Source organism: Paralichthys olivaceus, chromosome 4 (genome assembly GCF_024713975.1).
Source record: "Paralichthys olivaceus isolate ysfri-2021 chromosome 4, ASM2471397v2, whole genome shotgun sequence".
Taxonomy (NCBI): domain Eukaryota; kingdom Metazoa; phylum Chordata; class Actinopteri; order Pleuronectiformes; family Paralichthyidae; genus Paralichthys; species Paralichthys olivaceus.
In genome coordinates, this window is record NC_091096.1 from 8,782,312 (window position 1) to 8,807,508 (window position 25,197).

Here is a 25,197-nt window from a genome sequence, read left to right on the forward strand (position 1 = left end):
GAAGGAAATGATGAAGGTCATAAGCTTCATAAAAAGTTCCTATAAATCTCTGAGTAAAGAACTCCCACGGTAAATGTTTGGCTTGTGTCCTGGCTATTCATTTCTCCTCACACTTTGGCCCTTATAATTTACTGCCTGGAACCTAAACACAACATTTCAGTATACATATACATAAATGCAGTATGTTACATATGTTACATACACAACAGTTAAGACGCATTTGAATGTTTTAAGGTTCATTTTTACTTCTTTGCACAATTGGAAGTTAATATCAAAATACATTAAAAGCTCACACAGGCTTTAAACTTTAAACTTGAACTCAGAATCTGCAAAGTAAATCAAGTCAAATTTTCCACTGTGAAATAAAGTGTAAGTAAATGTCAGCAATAAATGGAAATATTCTATCTTGAGTAGCACTTTATCTGACATTCAATCTTTAATTGATTAAACATATATTCTCATATATTTTCTTTGCTCTTTCACCCATTGATCTTGTCAGTGTTCTCCTGTGTGGTGATGGTGATCGACCCTCCGTGACACCACAGGGTTCTACAGTCGCTATTTTTAAGATCACACTCATATCACATGACCATCATCACCAGCAGCATTTGGAGTTTGCCCAGTTTGTTCTTGGTTTCTGAGCGATTTAATGACTTATGGAGGCTTAGAAGTAAATCATTAAAGTTCCTTCTTAGCAGGTTTACACAAAAACTACTGAACCGATTTTCTTGAAAGTTGGTGCTGATGAAGTCAAAGGGGCGGATCCAGGAATTTCTTATAGCTCTTTCTTTAACATAGCGAGATGAGGTTTTCTTTGACATTTTCAATGGTGTTGAAAGAAATACGAATCTTGATGACAAAAATCAGGCGTATTTAGGGGACTGATATCTATGAGTGCAGCTTGATGAAGGACTGCTGGGCCTTAGCAGTTCTCAACTGAGTGCTATCCTTGTGTTCATTTTTATAAGCCTACATCATAGATTAACAAACCAAAAATAGAGTTGTATTCAGCATTCATGAATATATTTATCTATTTCCCTTTGTGTCCCGTTTCTTCTCTCTCTTACATTTCAACCTGTTCAAATATTAACATGTAATCTACTAATAAACAAAGTAAAAAAAGGTTTAGCAAGTGTATTTTGTTATACATCTACAGTTACAGTAAGCTGGACACTCACCATATAGCTATACCTGTCAGTATAATTATGGCTGTAATGCGTATGCACAGTATATAGTGAGGTTGCACTGCAGCATCACTTCCCGTGAGAGCACACTCCCACTTATTTCATTTACTCTATCACCCAATACTTATTCAAACTGTACCCCTCTTACAGGCTGCCCCCCCCGATTTTATCCAGACCCATTAGCACATAATAGCCTATCGACATTCATAGCAGGGTTCTGATTTAGATGTTCAACCTGATTATACCTTAATCAAATGAGACCGGCTACTTAAATAGAAGTGCGCACAGTGGCATAAGACAAAAACATACATGTATCCTCTGCACGAGCACACGCTCGCCCCAGCATGTCCCACGGTGCCTTTATTAGCCTGCGATCTGCTCTTTATCAAACTGTGGTGTGAGGCTGTCATCAAATTTATACTGACAAGAAACATTTATGCAGTAAAGATTTTTATTTTGTTTTATTTTAAAGATTGATCACAGAGACAAAGGAATAGCTTATACTGCTTTTAAGTACTATTTGCTTCCACAGAGCATTTCCCAAAGGTGCCATTAGTAAAACTATTAAAAACCAAATGAAACACAGTGCAGTGCTCTGGTTTGTCTGGTTATCCATCTAATTCAATTCAATACTCAATTGACGAGGAGAAATGGAGATGTAAAATTAGCAGAATAAAGAGTAGGAAAGAAAATGGTAAAACCTACAGAACAATTTTATTTCAGTATACAGTAAATAAACGTAACATCTGTGGTTAATGTGCTCATCAAAAACATAAACATTAATGAGGCTCAATAATGAAGAGAAATAATTGAAGATCACGGCCTCTCCTTTATCTTCATTTCCTCTCATTCTCCCCTGGGGGAGTATATTAAAGAACCACACTACCCTTAGATATTTGATCAGTTTTTCAGCCAGAAGTAATGGATGTGCTAAACGAATGCAAAGGCTGGAAATTCATTAAAACAATCAGAGAATGATTTTTTTTTTACCCTTCATTCCTCATCTCAAATGTCTCACTCTTATCTTTGCATAGTTATAAATGTCACATACATTCTGGACTGCTCAACACTGGAATTAATAGGCGAACAACCCATCATTGACACGTATCCTATGGATAAAATGTTCTATCGTTAGTCTGTTTACTTTGCTTGGCAATGATGCAGCGCATATTGAGCAGGAAATAGCTCTCTGAATAGATGAATGAAATCCTCTAATGACAGAATGTCATATTCACATATAGCAGATGGGATGCATTGCGACACACTGCTCGGTGATCACCAGACATCCAGTTCACACATTCTGCTCTCTAAATCTGAAGCAGAAGGGCAGATTGATCACCAATCCCAAAAAATATCATGTGGGGAAATTTTTCAGGCAAAACTGATGTGCTGTGTTATATTTTGAATCTCTGATCACAAGCAATTTACTTTTCTGATACATCTAATTTGTAATAACTTCCTCTGAACCTCTCCTCTGTTTATTTCCTCCCGCCTCTCGCCCTCTGCTCCAGCTCCTGCCGTACCTTCTCACTGACCTGCTCTGCCTTAGTAACCACAGCTTTCCTTCCCTCTGGTTTGACCACTATGGTCATAACACAGCACATGTCCACCAGCTCCTCCTGACATCTCCTCATCCCTGCTTCGAGCTCACCTCGCCGGGCCGGGTCACGCTTCAGAGACGCCTTCTCCGCTACGGAGAAACCCAGCAAGCCGGTTAAAACCTCATCGGACAGCTCCACGTCCAGGTAACCGGTCCCATCAGATATCGTGGCGCAGACGCTCCAACCGCCGTTGCTGCTGCTCAGTTTCCCCAAGAGGGTCACGATGAAAGCTTTGACGCGCATCTCTGTGGTGTGGGAGTTTGCTGTGGTGTTCAGGTCTTCTAGCAGGCACAAGTACGTGAAAGGTGGCGAGGTGAGAGTTAGAGCAGGGACTGTGCCGTCACTCTGGGGATCTTTTTGAAAAGGTTTTCTTTCAGAGCTCCTGTCTCCTGTAAGTCCTTGTTGCTCAGGGAGCTGATTTTGCCCTCCAGTCCTCCCAGGTTGAACGCCATAGATTTCTACCTCTTCAAGAAAGCAGTCCATGTCCTCATCCATAAAATTATTCACATCATTCCTTACAAACTCTCCTTTATTGTAGCCTTCATAGTCTCTTTTCTGTGTGACGGATTTGGATTTGCCAGAACCAAACCGGGACCCCAAGCAGTTTGATGTCTGCTGCTCAACCTGTGCAGTTTGGGGTTTTGTGGCACTGTCCAAACTGTGAGGATGTCCTGTTGTTCTGCTGTTATTTTGCAGAGTGTTTCTGTGACTGATGTCAGACTGTGCACTTACATTTGTTGTTTCCTGAAAAATGACACTGTCCAACTCATCCAGGGGAAGATCGTCAAAGTCTTCGTCTGGAAAGTCTTCTGCTGCGATGCTGTGAGCTTGGACCTCTGGTTGATTCTCATGGTTGGACAGTAAGATGTCAGGATCCTCTGGTTCGAGGAGCTGACCTTGGACTGGACCACCTCTGCTACTCTGGGTCGAACCACCTCTGTAAGAATGGATGGAGGCTTCACTTCTGGAAGACACCAGATGTCCAACTGAGTTAACAGAGCTTTTAAACCATTGATCAGCATTACTGGGCTCACTGTTCCAGAGTTAAGGCAGGACAAAGAGATTCAAGTGTGACTTTTAAACCCATAACTATCAAGAACATTTTCATGGAGCTGTTACCAAGGTAGATATGTCAGATATCTCTCTCAACGGCTGAGTCTTTTTTTGTAACCTGAAGTTGGTCAATTTAAAATAACTTGTCGCCAGGCAGCTTGTTCTGATATGTATCGGATAATTAGCCAATTGCGTTTATTCTAATCAAAGTTTGCAGTAATAGAAAATTGCGATTATCAACTTGGACAGAGAGAGAAATGTATTGAAGCCCAGGAGTGAGAGCTCCACTTTAAATGAGACAGACTGATGCTGCTCTGCTGCTTCTCCTCTTTCAGCAGTTCACCATCTCTATAAAATATGTGTGCAGTATTATTAGTATCATTAAAAATGAACAAAAATTTTATAAAATAACTGTTAACACAGGCTGTAAATTACAGTGCTTAATGCTAAAGTAGCTGAACGGGAGAGGTGATATTTTTTCTGAAAACAAACATGCTAAAAGTCTAAATGTCAAGATATTTTTTCCCTGAAGACATCATATTTACACATCCCACCTGGATGAGGCTGTGGAGACAAAGCTCCTGACAAAGGAGCTTCTTGAGAACTGAGTGGAGGTCTCACTGTGTGTCCCGTAGCCACTCTCAGACCCAACCTCAATCCTCTGCACCTCGTCCTGGGCCTCAAGACTGGCCAACAACTCTGCGTCGTCGAGCTCCAGGTCTTCCATCTCGTCGTCAACTAAAAAGAAAACCAAAGGAGACTCTGCATCACGAAGGTCTTCAAATATAAATATGGGTAGTTTCAGTTTTGTAAACAAGGCTGTGGTGGTGTTATCAGGGTGCCCTTACCTTTTTAAACATGAAATTCAAGGACTTCCAAGGTAAAGGCATAGTTTCAGATACTAATCGACTGTTTCTGTTACAACCAAATATTTTTTAATAATGGGAACTTGCAGGCTTTATAGAAGCCGACAGTAAAGAGCTGTGGGAACAATTCTGTTGTGTTACAGTCACAACAGACTATGAGCTCTCTTACCTTCTCTGACAGTAGAGTAACACAATAAATTGTTTAGGAGACACTTGTTGAGTAGCTGCGAGACAGCAAGAGACACATGTACGCAGTAGCATCTATTTATGATTGTTAAGTAAGACAAATATGAAAAGAATTTTAATATTTCTGCATGAAATATAGAACTCCAGGCACTTTCAATGACCCATTGTGTATTTTTACAGACTTTCTCAAATTCAAATTCACAAACTCAAGGAGTTCAAGGACCTGTGGGAGCCCTGTGTCACATATTCCAAACCCCCAGTGACCTGTGTGCCACATCATCTTCCATTGAATTCACTGATCTGAATTCTATTTGTCAGTTTACCTTGTTGTGGTGCCAGTGGAGCCTCTTCTCGCTCCTGCTGCTGTTCTTCAGGAAGACCCAGTGTCTGACAGAGCACCTGGCCCTGTCACAGTTGTACAGAAATATGCCACTCAAACTGTTAATATTATTAATTGCACATTGTACAATAAATGTGATTAGTTCCAGTTAATATTCAGAAAAAAACCAAACAAAGATAGTTAACAATCAATTTATGGCACAACACTTTACCTGCTTATTCCTGTCCACTAAGTCCTCCACCTCACCACCCAGGATGTTGACGTTGGACGGCCCCAACAGCAGCATCCCGAGTCTGCAAACCATCTGTCCCTGCAACTGCAGCTTTGCACCAGGCCTGGAAAATACAGTTTGTAGCCATAGTCAGAAAATCCTTGTGCTGGCATTGAAATAGCAGTTGCATGTTTATTAACTCTAATATTGATTTATTGACATCTTCTCCCAAACTGTGAGAAACACAAAATTTTAGGAAGGTGCTTGTTGTTTTTGTTATTTAGTCATTATAAGCAAAGACACACTAAAAGTATTTAATAGAATTATTCTTTACCTGAGTGCTGTGCTGAGTGCAGGGATTGGCTGATATTCCATAGCCTCCAAGCTTTGGACTCCATCTGTCACCTGTAAATACAGACACTGTGTATGTGACCAGGAAAAAAACTAAATGGGGAAAATGCTAAAATCATTTAATTTGCAATATGTTTAAAAGTTTGACATTATTTCTTCCCAAATTCTAAAAGTTAAGAAAACTGTTCTTTGCATTTTACCTGCAGCTACAGTAACAGTGTATATGTAATTCATGGTGAAGTAAAACTTTGACTGGGTGTTTTATTTTGACTGGCTTGGAGTTTTCAAAATGCAAAGCTGGTCAAAACGTACCTAAACATATCTGCTAACCAGTCTCTTTATTACCTTTGGCAGTGACTTCATCTGCTCATGATTCATGACTCAAAGTGGTCTGACAAAACAATAAAAATGGAAAGAAAAAAAAAAAAACTTTTTTAAACGACATCAGCACTATACTTGAGAAACCATACAGCAGTGACAAGTGTGTTACTTAAGATGAAAATTACAGTCTCAGCCTCAAAAGAAGCATAAGTCTTCCATTATTCTAACAAACCAAACATAAAGTCAAAGTCTGGTTGTAGATGAGTATAATAAAGGTTTAATATTGTATTTATGATATCAAACACGCTGGGGTCAGGACTAGTTCATTCATAATGTCCCAAAGTTTTGTCACAAACCTTGTTCATCGAAACTGTGATCACAAACTTTTCTATAAAAAATAATAACACTGCTTTGACTTTGAATAGAAGAGCTTTCCCCAACAAAAGGAACCTGGTAATCACGAGTACTCTGGCAATAAACTGTGAAATGCTGAAAATCGTTTTACTGTTGTTAGTGGTGGAAGAAAAACTCTTCTCTTCAAGTGCAAAGAGCCTCTAACAACGTTTTATAATTTCATTTCAAAATACACATAGACATGCTAATTATAAATAACTACCCATAATTATTTTTTTCTAATTAACTTGGGGTTTTAAGCCTGAGAAGTTCAGGTTTTCCTCTCATCACAAAGTTCAGATTCTCTTTGTTGAAAGGTTGAAAAATGATAACCCATCCCTGATTTCTTAAGTTTAATGCAGCTGTTAAGTACAGGTTCAAAAATCTTTTCTGTTTCATTTATGTGTCTGACCTGCAGTAGTAGCATCCTGGTCGGTCTGGCTTCCCAGGACCTCTGTGTGGTCTGTGTGACGGCAGACACCTCATCGTTGGTACAGTCCGTGCCCCGCAGCTTCTGCAGCTGACTGTACGCAGGCTGACTGACGTCCAGCAATGAATCAACCTAAAACAGAATAGGATCTGTGACTGCCATGGAACATTGATGTCCTAAATATCTATTAATTATTTGAAACTGATACTCATTATTACAGAATAACCAGGGTTTCTGCAGGTTTCAACAACCTGGATCAAGTACAACAGATATGAAGGACTATCAGAGTCCCAGAATAACTCACACTTTCCAAAAGAATTTGTATTAATTTAACATTAACATAAGTAAGACCTAACTAAATGTACCAAAGAGATAATATTTACAATTTCAAACTATGTAAGAATTTTTTAGGTCAATTTTTTTTTTCAACATTTTTGACTTTCCTTACTTTTTAAGACCCCCACAGAAACCCTGCTAATATAGATATACCATTCTGTCTTATTTGTGAGTGGAACATACATCTCGTGGTTCCTATTGTTGTACATTCAGAATATTTAATTACAGTACTCTGTCTCAGGGTTACTAGCTGAGTTTTTCTATTTTCTTTGTTATAACATGGCTTTTAACTGTCCTCCAATCCTCGCTTTTCCATTAATCGCTCAACAGCCTGGTATGTGATTTTTTTCTATAATTGGCTTATTGGAATATATAATCTGTATCACACAAAAGAACACACCAATCATGAAAAAGGGAAGAGAAAATATCTGGAGAAAAAATTGCCTTGAACCAAATATTTTGAAGATACAACGTAACAGATAAAACTGACCCACAAACTGCAAGGAGACTATTACAAACTTGACAGCTCCATGTTGGTTCATTGTGCACTTTTCAGTTATACAATAGCCGTTTTGTTCATCTTCTGGCCTTATTTCTACTGTAGATCGATATATATATTATATCATATACACGCCTGTACCTGGACACAGAAGATGCCACTGAGTTCAGTCTTCTGAGCCTCAGGGAGTCCTTCAGGGAGAGCAGGGTAGTCCAGGTCCCTCAGGTCTGTCATCAGCCACTGGTCCAGCGCCTAAAATTATACATTAAGGCACCAGGTTTTAACAGGATGGCAATTCTGTCATTCACATCAAGTTTAATAACAAATGTGAGACCTATTTCATGTCACTCAGAATTAGTTGCTTTCACTTGAATGACGGAGAGGTATCGCAGGTCGTAAGACTGAACAATCAGTGAAGCTCCCAGTAGAGCACATACACAGAGAATTTCTCAACAAGGTTTTTATCTTATTTAACTTTATATTCATGCATTTTTATATCATATGTGCAATACTGTTTGTCTGTTAGTATTTTGTTTAGATTGTACATATTTCTATTTTGTATAGTTCCTTGTGTTTGTATTGTATTTTTTATTACCTTTACTGAGTGTGTATTCACTATTCTATTTTTGCTGCTCTAACACAGTACATTTCCCCAGTGACGGGACAATTAAAGGACAACCTTGGCTTTTCTTGAATGACATGGATCAAAGATACAGTGAAAATAAGTTTCCTCAATACATCAACTCCAGCAACAATTGGCTACACTGTGGGTCAGATGTAAATTTGCTATCACAAACTTTTCCATTCATTGATGAAATTATTCAATTGTGACAGGGCTTTTGAGGTGTAGAAACTCAGTAGTTGGGTTAGTCCCTGCAGATTCTGTTTTTTTATTTGTGATATGACCATCTACATCATCCAGAGTACGAGGTCTTTGGAATGAACTGATGTCACTGTCATATTCCTGGAACCATCAGGGGATGACACAGAATTTGAGAAATGAAAGCTTTATCCTCCTCTGCTCTAGCTTGGAATAAATGTGAAGACTTTGACCATGCCACACAGCTGTTCAGCAACAATATTTAGGTACACTGTGGCGTACAAATGATGCGTCACTGCAAGAAAACGAACCCCACATGACGCCACCACCAGCTGGTATAGCTGACACAAGGCAAGATGGATTCATGCTGTTTACACGAAGAAAAATGTGCCCTGCTATCAGTGTGTTGCAATAGAAACAAGAATCTGTCGGACCAGGAGGTGTTCTTTCACTCCTTTAAATCGCCCACTTTAGCCCACTGTGGCCTGATCTTCTTATTCTCAGCCCTATAGTTGTAGAGATGTGGGTGGTCTTGGGCTTTTGTTGCTCATCTGCTCCAAGGTTCAGTGAGTTATTCTTTCTGTGGGCTGCAAATTTGTACTGTAGGGTTTGACAGTATTTGATGACTAGGCCACACAGTTTGAATCGCATCTTTTGAGGTTGCTTGGCGTGTAGTTTTTTTTTTTTTTTTTTTACAGCCATGCAGCTGTTGTTTGGAGCAGTTATCTTATTGTTAATTAATCTGTGGATTATTTTTCTCATTATTTCCTTAGTTATGAAATATCAAACATTTCAAAAATTACTTATCACATGTCCTGAAAGCCCAAGGTGACATTTGCAAAGATATTGGTTTTTGAATGATTAAAGAAAAGCACCAAATTGTCAAATGTATTACATTTCTGCAACTGCAGGTGAAAAGGCAAGAACCATAGACAAGAGACTGGATAAGCAGTGAAAAAACTCATCAGCTGCCTGTAAACCAATATCAGTCACAGCCTCGATTGATGAGGGGTCAAAGTTCATCAACCAGTGGTCAGTCGATGGCTCATCACACACCTCAAATGCATGAAACCATTTTTTGAAAGACGAAGGAGGTAATCATCATCCCTGATTGTAGAGGCACTTGTGACCCATGGTTTAGACTTCAGTCACATCATAATAACCAAGTTATCTCCATGAAAACTAAGCAAACGCCACCTCCTGAGGACGACCATGAGAAGGACAGCTACAGTGACAGCTGCTGACTGAACTTTTGAGTTAACATGTATTTTGAGGAGTGTGATACTTTTCACATTCAAGACTACATAGTCAAATAATCAGACATCCTGCTTACCTGTTGGTTAATTTGCTGCTGTGACAGACGGCCAGTGCCTCCTGCCTCTTCCTGTAGCCACTCCACGCAGGCCTCCAGCCACGCAAAGGGCACCTTGACATGCCAGGTGGCCTGCAGCCAGGCTTGTGTCGTTCGTACCACGGTCTGAATCTCAGGGGCCATCTTCTTCCTCTGTGTCGAATCGACTTAAGGCACTTTCTCTTATTTCTCTTCAGGAACTCTTCTTGTCAGTAGTTATTTTGAAGCTGTAGCCCAAAAAGTTGATTACTGACTTTGGTTATTTATATTAAATGGCTTTTATGACTCTACTGGGAATAACATTATAACTGATAATTGTTTTATCTGCAGAATAAGTAAGTCCAATTTGCAACGTTAATGTAAACAAGGAAACCTGTATTTATATTTCACTCTGTTGCAAGTGTAGTATATTGAGGTGCTCAAAAGTTAATTTAATTCAATGCACAGCACCCTGCAATCTCTGGAGGATTCAAGTGGGGTTACCATGTTAAGGGGTCATCTTCTATCTAACTCGCTGAAACCACTTGACAGCCTCATAGAACCCACGGGAGAATTACATTCTGTTATTTTGTTGTTGTCATATCAGCATGGCTAAGCCCTGTGTCACTGCAGAGGGTCACGTCTGGATACTGTGGAGGAGAGAAGGAGAGACTGATGACTGCAGGCAGGGATAGCGAACACATCTTAACAAAATGTTAAAATAAAAATAAAAAACAATATCAGGGTAAAATTCTTCCCAAATCTTGGAAATGAAAAAGAAAGGATTTCTGCCGTTTTGGCTCCCCGATGTGTGATGACCCGTCAAATGAAAGAAGATTGGGACACATAAATATGTAAATACTTATTATAACATCATCATCATCTTAGTGGCACAGTATCCATTTGTTAATTTTCTGTGTTGATCTTATTCACTGCTCTTGTTGTTACATAGATTCTTGTGCATATGATTCTTTGATTGCCCTGCAGCACATGTAAATGTGACACCAATAAGGTTTACTGGTTGGGATTGATAGCATCCAGCGGGATTATAAACACGGAAGTTGTTATGAAGGTTACCTGACAAGCATGGAGGCTTCGAGTGTTGAGAGAAGCAGCCTGGGCGCCAAAGTTGACTAACTTAACTTAGCTTTACGCTCACGCAGCAGTACCTCAGCATTATGTCCGTGTGTGACCACCTCAGCTATAGTATCGTGTTACAGCTCCTTGAAATCAAACTGAGAAGCGTCTACAAGTTCTCAGAAACACACATTACCGTTGATCTTGTAGATGAAAACCTGGAAACAAGAATAACTTGAATATCCACAGTAATTTACACGAACTAACATAACCGGAAAAGAGGGTTGAAAACGCCTCCGCCCATGTGATTGACGTCTGTTCTAGCCAATCGTGACTCTCCGTGCTTAATTTGTTGTCTCCCTAACCAATCAGCGCGCTTAAGATCGACTAGTCCACTTCCCGGTTCGGTAGAGAAGGAAGGGGACGAGTGAGGTCTTGCGCCGCAGGTTTGTGTTCTTGACTATGTTTCGCCCTTTATTCTGCGCCACAGAGTTGAATACATCTGAACCGCACTGATACTGTAAAAGAATCGAGTCTTTAGGAGTCACTTTGTTATTTAATCTGTGGCCGCTACGACGGTAGCTAATTAGCTGACCTGGCTAGCTCCGTCTGTGCTCAACTGGAATCATGGCAATATGGCGAAATTAGCTAGCTGCTAGCTGAAGTGATTATAGCTGGTTATCTTAGAAAAAGATCCGTGAGGAGTTTACCAACCCGCTAGCCTCAAATTGGTGACACGCCACGGTGCCTTGTGATGTACGTAAGAACAAACCAGTTTCACCAAATCGAGGATCAACAACTATTGGAATTGTTGTTACAAAACCATACGATGACGCTCGGAGCTAACGCATTTCCCTCCGGGCTAGTTAGCTGGCCGGGTAGCTAGCACTAGCGCTAGCCACAGTGAAAGACTTCCGTTGAGTTAGCCACAAGTGGAGCTAGCTAACGTTCGTAAAGGGCATAAGTACGAATGTTATCTCAGTTGTTAAACTGTTTAGTGATTGGAATCAACAAGTTGGAATATTTCCCCCAGATAAAATAGCAGCAGCGTTAAGTATTAGATTATTTATCGTCAATGTTTTTCTTTCAGGTCTCTTCGCTCGACGGAAGGACGGCTGCAGGAGCTCTTATGATAAACATAATATGCAAATCTTCCCCGTTAATGTCCCTCTATCATATCTAATAATAATATAACGATAATAGTTTATTTGGTTAAATAGCTACAGTGTTAAGTAACGTTTTCCATCACCCCCGTCTTAAACATAGATCAGATCAGAATCGATGCGTTTCAAACTTTGCTGTCAAGCTCCACCGAATGAGATCAGTGTCTCAGCTGCCTCTCCCTCCTTGGCAGGTCGCAGCAGCTGTTTGGTCCTGGCTTGTTTAGTTCCGCCTATCAACACGCCCTTGTCCCCGCAATAAATATCGATGTGTCTAGTTTTTCTTCGTCATTTCAACTCTAGTTCTTGATTAACCGGACGTCCAGCACACGAAGACTTTGTCTAATTTCTCCCTCTCCTCTTCTTACGATGTTGACAGACTACCAGAGCTCACAGGGGCCACTTATCTGCTTCTCTCTTCCTGCTGCCGCCTGTTCCCCGGACCGAGGTGCCCACCCCATCTCTCCCACCATCAGAAGACCATGGACTCAGAAAATGACCAGATTGACGATTCCTCATTTGGCAACACAGAGACCAACGGTATAAATCATCTTTAGGTTTTTGCATCTGAATACGAACCTTTTACACGTCTTTTTTTGTGAAACGATGTTTCTGTAGTATTTCATCATTTTCTGCTCAGAGTCTTTTAATCTATAGGAAGTTAACGATGATTTACAGTTAAAATATTTGGGCAACATTTAGGTTTAGCTTTCAACATAAAAACTGTCTGAAAATAAAAATCTGTGATGTGGTTCACTTCTTTGATTTAATTTTATCTTGTGGTAGGCTGTGTATGCAGGGTTGTCAGTGTGTGTCTTTATCTCCTTATACCAGGTAAGCGCCCTGCTGAGGATGCAGATGAGCAGAAATCATTCAAGCGCTCTAGGAACTCAGAGGAGATGGTTGAGCTGCGCATCCTCCTGCAGAGCAAAGTAAATCAACTCCCTTTCATTTAATGATTCACGGTTAACTCCCTATGCAATTATTTGTATTTTTTTCTCCATCATCTGCACATTGCTTAAGACTGTTTTCTTTGTACCTCCTTCATGTTTATGGGTTTTTAAGGTTTTCTATTGGTTGCCCTGATCCCGTCTTTAAAAAAAAAAAAAAAAAAAAATCCTTTTATTAGGGGTTCATGTTTAAAGTCATTGTGCTTTTCCTGACCTACACAAAATATGCTCCAACACCTTGTCTGTTAATCGCATTTCAGTAGTGAACATGGCTTTTCATGTCCAGTTTTTGTAAGTATTCTCTGTATTCTCAGAACGCTGGAGCTGTAATTGGAAAGGGTGGCAAAAACATCAAAGCCCTGCGTACAGACGTGAGTACATCTATTTTAATTAAACCTGAATTTTTATTTTGTGTTAATTCATGTATTTTTTTACCCTGCAATGGTCTTCAGCCTCTCAACCCTGCCCAGCCTCCATGATAGGAGAGTTTATTTCTTAACAAACATTTACCCTGAGATGAAAACTTATGTTGGCATCTTTTCTTCTGTGTAAACAGGGGATGTGGTAAGCTGATGCCTGTGATGATATTAGCCTTCTGACAAACCCTTTGAGTTGGTTTTATGATTTTCTTATCACATGAACATCATGTGATTACCTCAGCTAAACTGGACCTAGGCACTTGAGTTTGATTCCATGTCCATCTGTTCCGCTATAATGATAATTTATTATAGCTGTCCTGTTGTGGCAACACTGATGCTCTTGTTAATTGAACTCTATGGGCACAGTGGAGTGTTTGAGGTCAACCGCAGGGCCTACTTATATTTCTTTTATCGAAGTGTTAAGGAAAAGTAGCCAATTATTAATTCATTTACTACCATTGCCTCTTTCTGTAGCCCTCCACATTTTGTTCTACCCCTCTTTCTCACTGTCTCTGGTCTATTCCCCAACTTTGAAGTCTTTATGTTTTTAATATGCCATTACCAATTTTCCAATGTCACAGTTTGTCCTTTTCTCTCTTTGACAAACAAATCTCTGAGAGAAACAAATTAAAATTCACATTTGAACAGTGTAGAGCCTGTATATTAAAATGTATTCCTCTTCCCTCTCCCTTGTTTATTATTTTACTGTTGACTTTTTTGCCCACTTCCTCCTCTGTTGCCCATGTTCTGGATGGCCCCTCCTGCGCCCGCCCACCTGACACCCTGGTTGGCCCTGCCCATAATCGTGCCCTGTCCCTAAATGGGCGCCTTACTTGATTGACATCTGTGCTCGAATGGCCCTGGCCCCTGCCCATGCCACGCCCAGTACAATGCCAGTGTGTCAGTCCCAGACAGCAGTGGGCCTGAGCGGTATGTCCCTAAGCTCCTCCCTCTCACTGCCTGACTACAGGTCAAACAAACAAGAAGAAATGAATACTAGTCATCCTGCCTCTGTCAAGTCACTGTATTTTAACCTACCTGTCCTCACAGTGTATTAGCCTAAGTCAAAATGCCTAAATACGTTCATGTCCAAATCTGCCTGTTGAGCCTGTAAAAGTAATGTCAACATCCTTTCTATATGCAGTTTTTAAAATTACGTCAATATTGAAACTTAGGGTGGTGTTGTCAGGATTTATTCCACAATCTGCCACTGTCTTTGTAAATCTTTGAATTAATCTGTGCAATATGTCTTTATTTTCATTTTATTTTCATTGATGATTATCTATCCTCTTTATCTTTCGCGTTTTCATCCCCCCCCCACCCCCAGAGTGGATAAACTGGTGTTTTTGTGTTCTCGTCCGTTTCATAAGCTCACCTGCTTCTCAAACCATCCCATCCTTTCCTTGTGTTGTCTTCATTGATAGACTCAGACTGTCATTCCATTCTAAAATGCAAAAAGGCAAGCTAGGAATCAAGTGTCGTGTTTGTTTCCTTTCCCGTCTCCTGCTTCATCTAAACTTGTTTATCGACTGCTGGAGCTATTGAAAGTACAGATTACCTCTCTCTGTCCCACTCACTCATTTATTTTTTGGTTTTTATGTTTGTCGCTTGTCCAATCCCTTTAAAAAGCATCAACTCAACCTGTGGCAAACTTCATTTTCCATGGTGTAATCTGCCACTCTTCCTCTGCTGTCTACCATTCTGCTTCCTTGTACAAACTTTGCTTAAGTCCTCTTGATCAGTAATTCATAATTTTTTATTAGCTCACTAGGTGGATGCAGACAACAAAATACTACAAAATACATTTCTTAGCAAAATTAAGCATCAAAATAGTCGGTCAAGTAAAAAAATCTAACACGGGGCCTTTGGCAAATGATATGAATCAGAAAGGTTTAATTCACTCTCAGTCTTCCCTGATAAGACAAACATGTGTTGAGCACATTGTTTTGCAGCTTTTTTGGTAGTCGCTCTTTGTGGTGTGCATCCGCCAAACTGCTTTAGGACTGTAGAGTTCTCTTTGGCACCATCGGTGCTTATTGCTGCCAGATCTTCCTCAGACTTCACCTCCCCCGTCTTGCCCCTTCAGTGGTCACCAAATGCAGTCACTTTTCTTTGGGTCCCTTTTTTATTTTGTCTCTTTTCTTCCTTTCTCTGGACAAAATACTTTTCTTTCTTGTATTGTTTAAGTACGAGCTTTCTTTACAGTTACAATGATGAATTACCAATTACCAAGCATGTTAATATCAAAAATGGACATCAGCAGTTTATTTAGCTGTGTTAGTCTCGGGAGAGAGTTGGTTAAATGGGGTTTGACAGCTTTTCAATGGCACAAGAGGGGGACATCATAAATTCTCTGATCTGAAATTTTGTTTCCTCCCCCCCCCCCGGATGCCTTGTTGGCATCCTGCACCCCACCCTCTGTGTGGCTGTGCTCTGCCTTGTCATTGATGGGTGAAATATGAAGCATCCTGAGCATCAGTGCTGACATCGAGACAGTTGGAGAAATCATGCTCAAAATTATCCCAACTCTGGAAGAGGTGCGCACTGAACTTTTTATCTTTCTTTACATGTCAAGTCCAGTTGAACCCACTGAATGAAACAATTTATTTGGAAGTGAAAACAATGGTGAACATTAACAATTGTCACCAAATTATCTGTTTGTCAGTTATGTTGCAGAGATTCATTCTGATCAACATAGATTTACTGTGTGCTGTAGTTTTGTTTAATTCCTTGTCTGCACTCTGTTTTGAGGCTTAAAATGATTATTTCTGATGGCTAAATAGATTGAATCATAATATTAACAAGCTAAATGTCCCTGTCAGTACCAGCAGTACAATGGTATGGATTTTGACTGCGAGCTACGATTGCTGATTCACCAGAGCCTTGCTGGCTCGATCATCGGGGTGAAGGGAGCCAAGATCAAGGAGCTGCGGGAGGTATGTGAATACAAGAGAATCAATCGCTTTTTTTGACAGTTAAATTAGTTGAAAAGCAGTTTATGGATTCAAGTAATGTACAGCATACATTCTCTGACAGCCTTGTCTGCTGCCAAATTAATGCCAATTGTCCTGTAACTCATTTTATATTTAGTGTGTTAATGCATTTTCTGATGCCTTCTCCTGGAGCAATCCTCTGTGTCATTGAAGACTTGATATACATCAAAGATGTTCTAAGTTTATGATCATGATCATCTTTTATTTTAAGTATAATCAGCTACTGTTTTATATAAATAGAAGCATTGTCTCTTTCTGGGCCTGTTCACATGAACCTGTGTCTGTGTGTTTCCAGAACACAAAAACCAGCATCAAGCTGTTCCAGGAGTGTTGTCCTCAGTCGACAGACCGGGTGGTGCTGGTTGGTGGTAAAACGGAGAGAGTGGTGGAGTGTATCAAGACGATGCTGGAGCTCATTGCTGATGTAAGAATCTTGTGAAGCGCTAATGAGGCTTTTTATTATGTACCACTTTGAGACATTGAAGCAGTTCATTTAATCAATTTTTAATGTAGCTTAGTACAAGACACTGAAAATAGCAAAACAAGGATGTAAACAGAATTTGCTGCTCCAGCTTATTTTGAATTTTTTGGGTGACGCATTCGAACATTATGTGAGTTTTCTCCCCCCACATATTGTTGCTTGTAGATTCACATTTATTCTCTGAACACCTGCTTTCTTACAGTGTGTACTATGCATTACAAATTGCCAATAAATGTCCATCTGTCCTCCTCCCCTAGGCTCCCATTAAGGGCCGTGCACAGCCATATGATCCCAACTTCTACGACGAAACCTATGAATATGGTGGATTCACCATGATGTTTGAAGAGAGGGGCAGCGGTCGTAGGCTTATGGGAGGGTTTCCCATGCGTGGGGCCAGGTCTAGTGCAGTAGACCGTGGATTCGACCGAATGCCCTCAAGCAGAGGGGCACGCGGACCCCTGCCTCCTTCCCGCCGGGAATACGATGAGATGAGCCCCCGTCGAGGCCCTCCTCCACCTCACCCCGGTAGAGTCAGCAGGGGGAGCAGCCGTGCACGCAACATGTCTATGGGTCACCCACACAGAGGAGGGTAAGAGATGGAAATAAATGAAATGCGGCACGGCACTCTCTTTTCTATCGGTATCCTGCTTTTCTATTTCTTTCATACACAAACAAGTCATTTAATAACGTGTAGCCACTTAATATAATGTTTGTATTTATGTAAGAACCTAAAAATTACACCTGTCATATTGTTAATGAGTAATATAGATACAATCTTGTTAGTTACTTTACTGACCACAACAGTGTCAAATGACTGCATGATCCTTCTCATCAGTTTGAAGTTGAGAGTCCTTTTACTCCTGCAAACCTTGAGTTTGATATTTTAGACGTTGGCGCTGTTCAGTGTTTCTCTTTTGGAATTCACGTTCAGCTGCTCATTTTCCATTTGCAGGAATTCTGTTCACAAATTTGTTGGCCTCTTTTTTTCATGTATAATTCATAGGATTATCTCAGTCCACTGTTATGCATGCAATTCGGGGTCACACCTATAAATTTTTGTATTCATGTTCATAATTCCATTTATTTTATGTGCTCATCACTGTATGTCTGGGTGTGTTTGTGTCTTTTTTTCCCCATTGCCATCTTGCCCACAGAGATGATCGTTACTATGACTCGTACCGTGGCTCAGATGACAGGTCAACGTAAGTTTCTGTCCCCATCCTCCGTCTAAACCCCCTAACCAATCTTTTAACAGGGATACTTTGACATTCAAATATTCTGTTTTTAAAAAAAAAAAGATTTTTAAGATTTTTTTGTACCTGAACTTGCTACAATATAGTTGCTCTAATTTACTGAAACAGAGATTCTGCATTATTACCATCAATTGGGGCTTCCAGTGGAGCAGCATTTTACCCTTTGGTCTTTGTGAGGAGTTAAATCATTTACTTGTGCTGACGGGTGTTCAGCATATCCTCCATACACAAATGTGGCAAGAATGCAATCATGATGGATAAACATTCATTTGTACTTGTTGAGGTATCCCTACACATCCTCTGTTTACTTTCCTTACGTCTTTATCGTTGCAGTTTTTTCGAATGTGCCTGATTATCCACTTATTCTCATAGCTCATGAGAAAATGACTCTTTCTAAACCTTTGCCTACCTGTCATATCCCTAACCCTTGATAGTAATTGTTGCCTTGCAAACATCCATTTCTCTCTAGCCTGTTTGCCTGTAATGCCCTAGCCTGCACATGTACCATACCCTATTCCCCTAAAAAAAAAAAAAAAAAAGGAACTGTAGTAATATTGTATGACCTCCTCTTTCCTTTGTTTGTAACCTCCCTAAATCTCCTATACAGTCCCAGTATTTTCCAGGTTGAGAGAATTAATTTGTGCTGGTGTGTATGAGGGTTATATGCTGTATTTACTGCATAACAGCATGCTTTCAGAAGATGCTTTGTAGTTAGACAATTTATTATGCTTCTGCACTGGCGACACATTTTCTGGTCATCCGTCCGTCCCATTCTGGACTTAATATCTCAGACGCCTTTATCAAGATCACTGGTGACCCGCGTTTTGGCTGTAACTCAAAAATGTGTATACTAATTATAACATACTATTCAAACAGGATATAATTGTTTTCTAGCCAAAGGTAAATTTAACTGTGACATAAGGTTCCACAAAAAACTCTTACACGCTTTAAATCAGCAATAAAAGAGTGTTTATTTTATAATGTGTACAGTTGGAGATTACAATTGTGGCATATTATAATATTAGTTTGTCCTTCGTGCTCAGTTTCATGTTCCTCATGGAAAGGACTAATGAAAAGATCTGACATACATTTCTTTTTGTCATTATTCTACATTGTGAATTTCTGTACCTAAAAATCTGAATGCTGTCATGTCCCAGCTGTCAGCTTTGTGCATAATGGAAATCAAAATGATATAAATATGGTACTGTTGGAAGAAAAGTGTCTTTTAAGCCAATTAAAATATACTTAATTTTGATTAGTATATGCAATGAAACATGGTTATCAATGAGTGATATGACATGAGCTGATTCCTTTATTTAAACAGAGTTTGAGGAGAAAAAAGCAGCAGCTCTCGGCTCTGATCATCACCACCACCTGTCACTCCTCTCACCATAACACTGTCAGAGCTGTTCCTGTTACTGTGTGGGAAGATGGCTGAGAGGAAATGTGTTTATACTGTAATCTTGCTCAGCATGTGTGTGCAGCTTGACCTAGACCAGAAATTTTCTTTGGAATATTGTCAACCATTTTTTTCTAAGCATTTTCTACTTCTCTCCACCCCCATCTCCCGTCTATCTCCCCCACCCCCCACCACACACACACACACCCACCTCCACCCACCCCCCCCCCAACCAACCAACCATCCAATCAACCAACCAACCAACCATCTCCCTGTGTGGCAATCTTTCGTCACCAGTGACAGAAGAAGCAGACCGGAACGCTATAGCGATAGCATGGTTAGTGACCCTTTCCTAAATGCATGAAGCTCTGGTACTAGCATCTCATTGGATGCCAGCGTCCGCAGTCTAGTGTTGTGGTTGGTCATAGCACCAGACAATATGCTTTGATTGTCTATTGTATGATCATGATAATAGTGTTTTATTGACAATACAAACGTAGCCATTTATTTGTGTGCACATACATGTGCACACACTCATCTGAGACCTGGCCATGCAGCCATGTTAGTTTTGGCGTGGTGTAAGCCGTCCCACCAAATGACCATAATCACCACAGCCGAAGAAACTCCATAATAATCAGCTATAATTGCCCTCTTACTGTGTACTTTTCATGGCCAGCCTGTATTTCCTGCAAAGAGAGGGAGGCTAGTGGGGGTGGCCTTGGTCGGTTGCTAGGCAATAATAACGCTTTGTTGACAGATTGGAAGGTCTCTCTCTCTCGCTCCCTCTCTCCCTCTCTGAGAGCTGGCAGGATACTGCCTGCTGTTGCTCAGCAACAGCTTTTTGAATTGCCTGTTGCCCTGGTGACAGCAGCAGCTGAATAGCAGGTGAAAATGGGGGCTGATGGAGATGCAAGGAGAGAAGGGGAGGGAGGGAGGGATGAGGAGGAGGAGTCTGGCTTATGGATGAAAACTGGGTGGCTTTTAGTTGAGTCTACTCCATGGAAGAGGCTGCTGCATCTATACGTTTATTCTTGCAACCCTCCGTCAATACACCTGGGATCTGTAGAATGATGAAAAGAATGGTCCGTACTGTGCATAACCTGTCTTGTGTTTCTGTTTTTTACAGAGTGGAGGAGGATACGGTAAGTCCTCAGCCTCATGGTTTTTATCTCATTATATGGATAGTATTTTAATTTGTTGATGTGATGTGTATGACAAACTGGCTCATGGGACATTGATGCTAACTTGAAGGTGTTCTGCAAGATTGTGCTTTTTAATGAAACTAGTGGAATGACATTTACCTAAAATAAGTCTGTTAAAAACAAATGTTGAAGCTGGTATGTATATGTCATGAAACATTTTTAGGTCTTTTCAACATGTATAAGTCACATTTTGCATGCAGCATTGCACCTTATTTGTTTTTTACAAATCTTATAGAAATAACTTGTCAGTGTTTCTTCTTTCTTGTACATTAGACAACAGTTCTTCCTGGGATAGCTATCAGTCAGGTGAGTCTCTACACTTAGTTAACAAGTGTCATTAGAAGAATTTGCTGAGCCACGTGTGATAATGTGGACTGCCAAGTATTGATTTTCGATGCTCTACTTCTGGTTCTAATGTTTCTGCTCCTCCTCTTCTCCCCTGCTGATGTGTTGGTCTCGCTGTGTCCCCGCCCATCAGGTGGACGTGGCTCCTATAGTGACATGGGTGGTTCTGTCATCACCACACAAGTGACGATCCCTAAGGATGTGAGTAACTGAGAGCAACATAAGATAAAACTTAACACACCAAAGAAAGAGACGTTCTTCCACCACTACACCCTCGTGACATAAATGGGATTCAGTCAGACTTTAAGTCCAACATCACCATATATGATGTCATCTGAACACCCTCTTCAACCATATATGAATGACATTCAGTCATACACACCCCAACCAATGTTAGCAACAACCTTTATAGGGTTATTGATACCAATCATCACATCATCAAAATGTGTAAAAAGCATGTTCAGTGTTTAAGTGAGCAAATGGCACCATTTGATTTTCAGTTAAGCTTCTTATCTTTTCAAAATAACAGGTTTCCACAAAAGTCAAACCTTTATGAACGCTACACAAGTTGATGCTTACGTGAATGTTTTGGAGAGTTGCTTCTCAGACAAACCTGAATTAATATGTAAAAAAAGATTGAGCTGCTTTGAAAGTATTGCTGCCTTGCCAACATCAATTTTTGGCTGTGCTAATAAAAGGTCAGATCCTCCTAATCCTCACAAAACTGTGGAAATATGCTGAAGCTTTTTATGAGTTACTCTGCTTTCCTATTGGTTAAACACTAACAGGCTGTAGTGTTGTGCGGGTCAAGGGGTTTTATTACCCATACCCACCCGACCTTTTATGAGAGTCAATCTGCACCACCTGGCTCTTAAAAGTGTGTTAATCAACCACCTGAACCAACCAGACCTACAAAACACAAGCTCTCCCTCACACACGCACACATACGATGCATCATTTAGATCTTATCAGTGAATTCCAACATTATAGCAGCCTTCATATGTCTATACTGTCTTTGTACCATGGTCTAATGCATCATAAATTATAGTCTGGGTGCAGAAACATGTTGTAGCTCTTCATATGCTCAGTGATGTAGATTATTGACAGCCAAGGGCACAAGTGGACCTGCAGCTTCTGCTGTATGAGAGAGAAAGACAAAAACTGATCACAATTTTCAAGTTATTAATAACTTGCAATCTAAAAATATTGAGTTAAAATGTGTTTAAAGCAATAACATTGATTGATAAAGTGGCATGATCGATTGACCTGACAATATCTCTTCATAGCTGCTTTATACAGTGTGACTACTTCGGGTCATTAAATCATTGCAGCCATATGAAGTCGCAGGATACATCTTAATTAACCTGCAGACTTCACTTAAGCTCATGAAGCTTCTTTGTTTGCAGTTATTCAGTTGTGTTTTAATCTTGAAAGGCTTCTAAATACTGATGCTGTCAAATCACATTTTCAGATATGTTGAGACAAACGCGAGGTAGAACAGAATTAACACTGAAAAAGCATTAAATGGCTGTGATCATATAAATGACCGTTTTTAAAATAGATTTTTAAAAACAGCAAAGCTGTGTGTTCACTTTTTGCTTGTCTGCATAATCCAACAAGCTCACTATTCTCCCCTCCACCAACAGCTGGCCGGCTCAATCATTGGTAAGGGAGGCCAGCGGATAAAACAGATCCGCCACGAGTCTGGAGCCTCCATCAAGATCGATGAACCTCTGGAAGGTTCAGAGGACCGCATCATCACCATCGTTGGCACCCAGGATCAGATCCAGAACGCCCAGTACCTTCTACAGAACAGGCAAGTTCTGACCTGGAGTCAGCGTGTTACATAGACATTGATATTAGATGTAGATAATCTTGATTCAGCCAGCTTGTTGTAGTTGAACCATTTTATCTCATCAGGTTAGTCTTCTTCGCGTCAAACCTTTGTTGAGCTGCATCATAAAAATAAGATTCTTGCCTTATTTTTCTCTTTCAATCGACTGAACCGCACATACATAGATTGTAGATTTAATTAAGATTGTAAATGCATGACTGGTTTTCTGAGATTGCATCCTGATACTAGTTAACCCACCTTTGGTTGGGTTATGCATTTCTCTTGCCTGCTGTCTCTTCTTAACTAACCCCCTTCCTTTCTTCCCCATGCAACCTGAAACTCGTTCAAACCTTCCTCTTACATGAAATGGCTCTGATGGAGGAGGCAAATTTAGTTAATGCTTACTGCGTAAGATTTTTTTAAAAGGGACAATGTGTTCGACATGCTTCATTGACTGTCACATTCGTCCAATGAATATGATTGATAGAAAAAACAAACGGCCTATCTTCCATCTAAGCCATTTCACTGTGAAGCAGGGAGTGGACTGACTCTTCCCCTGGCTGCTGCTGTGTGGAAGACTAGTGATTTTGTTGTTTTTAGTTAGATCAACTGACAACAAATCACAGTCTGCCAAATAGCACAGGCTTCTCCTCTTCTGTCTCCTTGGCAACCAGTAGGCACGTATAATACACAATACTTCCTCGTTGATGCTATCTGGGTTTAGCCCGAATGCTAATGCATCTGTAGACCTGCCGCCGCTGTCTCATGAGAAGTGTAGTGTTGCCATGGTAACCAACCCTGCTTCCCTCTCCCTTCACCTCACCCCCCCCCCCTTCCACCTCCCTTGCTGTCCCTCAGCCGCTGATGTCACATGTTGCTTTTCTTCCTCTTTCTGTCTTACTGTCTGTCTTCCCGCTCTGTCTCCATGTCCTTTTCCTCCTTAGACTTCCTCCTCCCAAAGTTGATTAGCTTTATATTTACTCTGTCATTGACTTTTCAATCGCAGTACTCTGCAGTGTGTATTCATTTATTTTTTCCATTTTATTTTATATTTTCAGTGTGAAGCAGTACTCTGGTCATTTGCTGTAAGCCCAGGAGACTCAGATTGAAGAAGACCCAGACACCCCTCCCCCCCAACCTTTCTTCCCCCTTAAGACTAGTATTCTGGATCATTTGATTTTTATTTTTGTATTTTTATTTCTTTTTTTTTTTTTTAATGTCCAACATTCCTGTGCATAAAAGAAAATGTAGACGTTCTGCGTTTTTAAGAGTGTAGTCCAATAGCTTATCGGATACTCTTGCTTTTGTTTCTAACACTCGCATCTGTCAAATAATTCTTCAGTCTCTTGTTAGAGGAAAATAAACATAACCTTTTTATTTTGGGATGGTTTTGTTTTTTATGACCTGTATATGTTTGTGTCTTCAGTTAAAAATCTGTCCTGTGTGTATGTGTGCGTGCGTGCTTCTTGGCATGTAAGGGTTGGTGTATTTTTTGTTTTGTTTTTTATATCAGTCCCTTTACACACAGTTGTACCATATTACCACTCTGTGCAACTGGCAGAATGTAAGCTACGTTTCTTTTCATATTGAGGTTTTTTTTTTTTTTTAAAGAGATGTGTAAATTTTACCCTTAAGATTTTGTTTTTTTGGGATGTTTAAGTTGGGACTCCTGTACACACCAGGTCCTGGACAGTGGATCATTTTAAGGATATTCTTGGTAGTTGTGTAGTGAAATAAAAATGAATCATCCTCACAAATGGAAACGTGTAGCTAGAGATTGATTTGACAAATGATATTGAACTTTAATACTTTGTCCCTTCAGTTTCCTGTGCTCTATACTTGTTTGCGCTCCATGCTGTAGACTTCACTCTCTCAAATTGTGTAAAATGAATAAAGATGCCACTTTTTACTGAACTAGTCTTTATTTGTATCATCTTTGTGGTTTAAGATTTCTCCCTGAAATCCCTGTAGGTGAACAATTTTTCTATGAACTGATAGTATTATAGATAAGTGATATATGATTGTTTTAGTGACAGTCCAGCTGCTGTTTTATACATGTCAAATCTAAACTAAAAAAGAATTAAGTAGTTGGTAATCTGCAGATTTCTTGGCATGAAAATGTTTTGACCCAAAATTAATACTTTATAAATGTTTTATTGCTTT

At 40.1% G+C, this 25,197-nt stretch overlaps 2 protein-coding genes across 6 annotated transcripts; one reads left to right on the top strand and one right to left on the bottom strand.

The window, feature by feature from the left end:
- Positions 1–1,879: 1,879 nt before the first annotated feature.
- rmi1 (RMI1, RecQ mediated genome instability 1, homolog (S. cerevisiae)) lies at positions 1,880–12,341 on the bottom strand. 3 transcript variants are annotated; one of them, XM_020103476.2, is made up of 9 exons: positions 10,999–12,341; positions 9,925–10,571; positions 7,913–8,023; positions 6,919–7,068; positions 5,776–5,846; positions 5,442–5,565; positions 5,214–5,295; positions 4,393–4,576; positions 1,880–3,722 (listed from the first exon to the last, which is right to left on the bottom strand). In XM_020103476.2, the coding sequence occupies exons 2-9, from the start codon at positions 10,084–10,086 to the stop codon at positions 2,663–2,665; spliced, it is 1,944 nt and encodes a 647-aa protein (XP_019959035.2). In that variant the 5' UTR covers positions 10,087–10,571; positions 10,999–12,341; the 3' UTR covers positions 1,880–2,662. The 3 variants fall into 3 exon arrangements, with proteins under 3 accessions (XP_019959035.2, XP_019959033.2, XP_069379676.1); XM_020103474.2 differs by having other exon boundaries at positions 1,880–3,749; XM_069523575.1 differs by having other exon boundaries at positions 1,880–3,749; positions 9,925–10,169; positions 11,195–11,274.
- Positions 11,354–24,948, top strand: hnrnpk (heterogeneous nuclear ribonucleoprotein K). Of its 3 annotated transcripts, none has more exons than XM_020103477.2 (16): positions 11,354–11,444; positions 12,538–12,698; positions 12,993–13,090; positions 13,423–13,479; positions 14,414–14,457; positions 15,992–16,064; positions 16,350–16,463; positions 16,816–16,944; positions 17,259–17,590; positions 18,156–18,203; positions 19,951–19,990; positions 20,780–20,795; positions 21,129–21,161; positions 21,334–21,401; positions 22,847–23,016; positions 24,093–24,948. In XM_020103477.2, the coding sequence occupies exons 2-16, from the start codon at positions 12,641–12,643 to the stop codon at positions 24,121–24,123; spliced, it is 1,311 nt and encodes a 436-aa protein (XP_019959036.2). In that variant the 5' UTR covers positions 11,354–11,444; positions 12,538–12,640; the 3' UTR covers positions 24,124–24,948. The 3 variants fall into 3 exon arrangements, with proteins under 3 accessions (XP_019959036.2, XP_019959037.2, XP_019959038.2); XM_020103478.2 differs by having other exon boundaries at positions 16,356–16,463; XM_020103479.2 differs by lacking the exon at positions 18,156–18,203.
- The last annotated feature ends 249 nt before the right edge of the window (positions 24,949–25,197 follow it).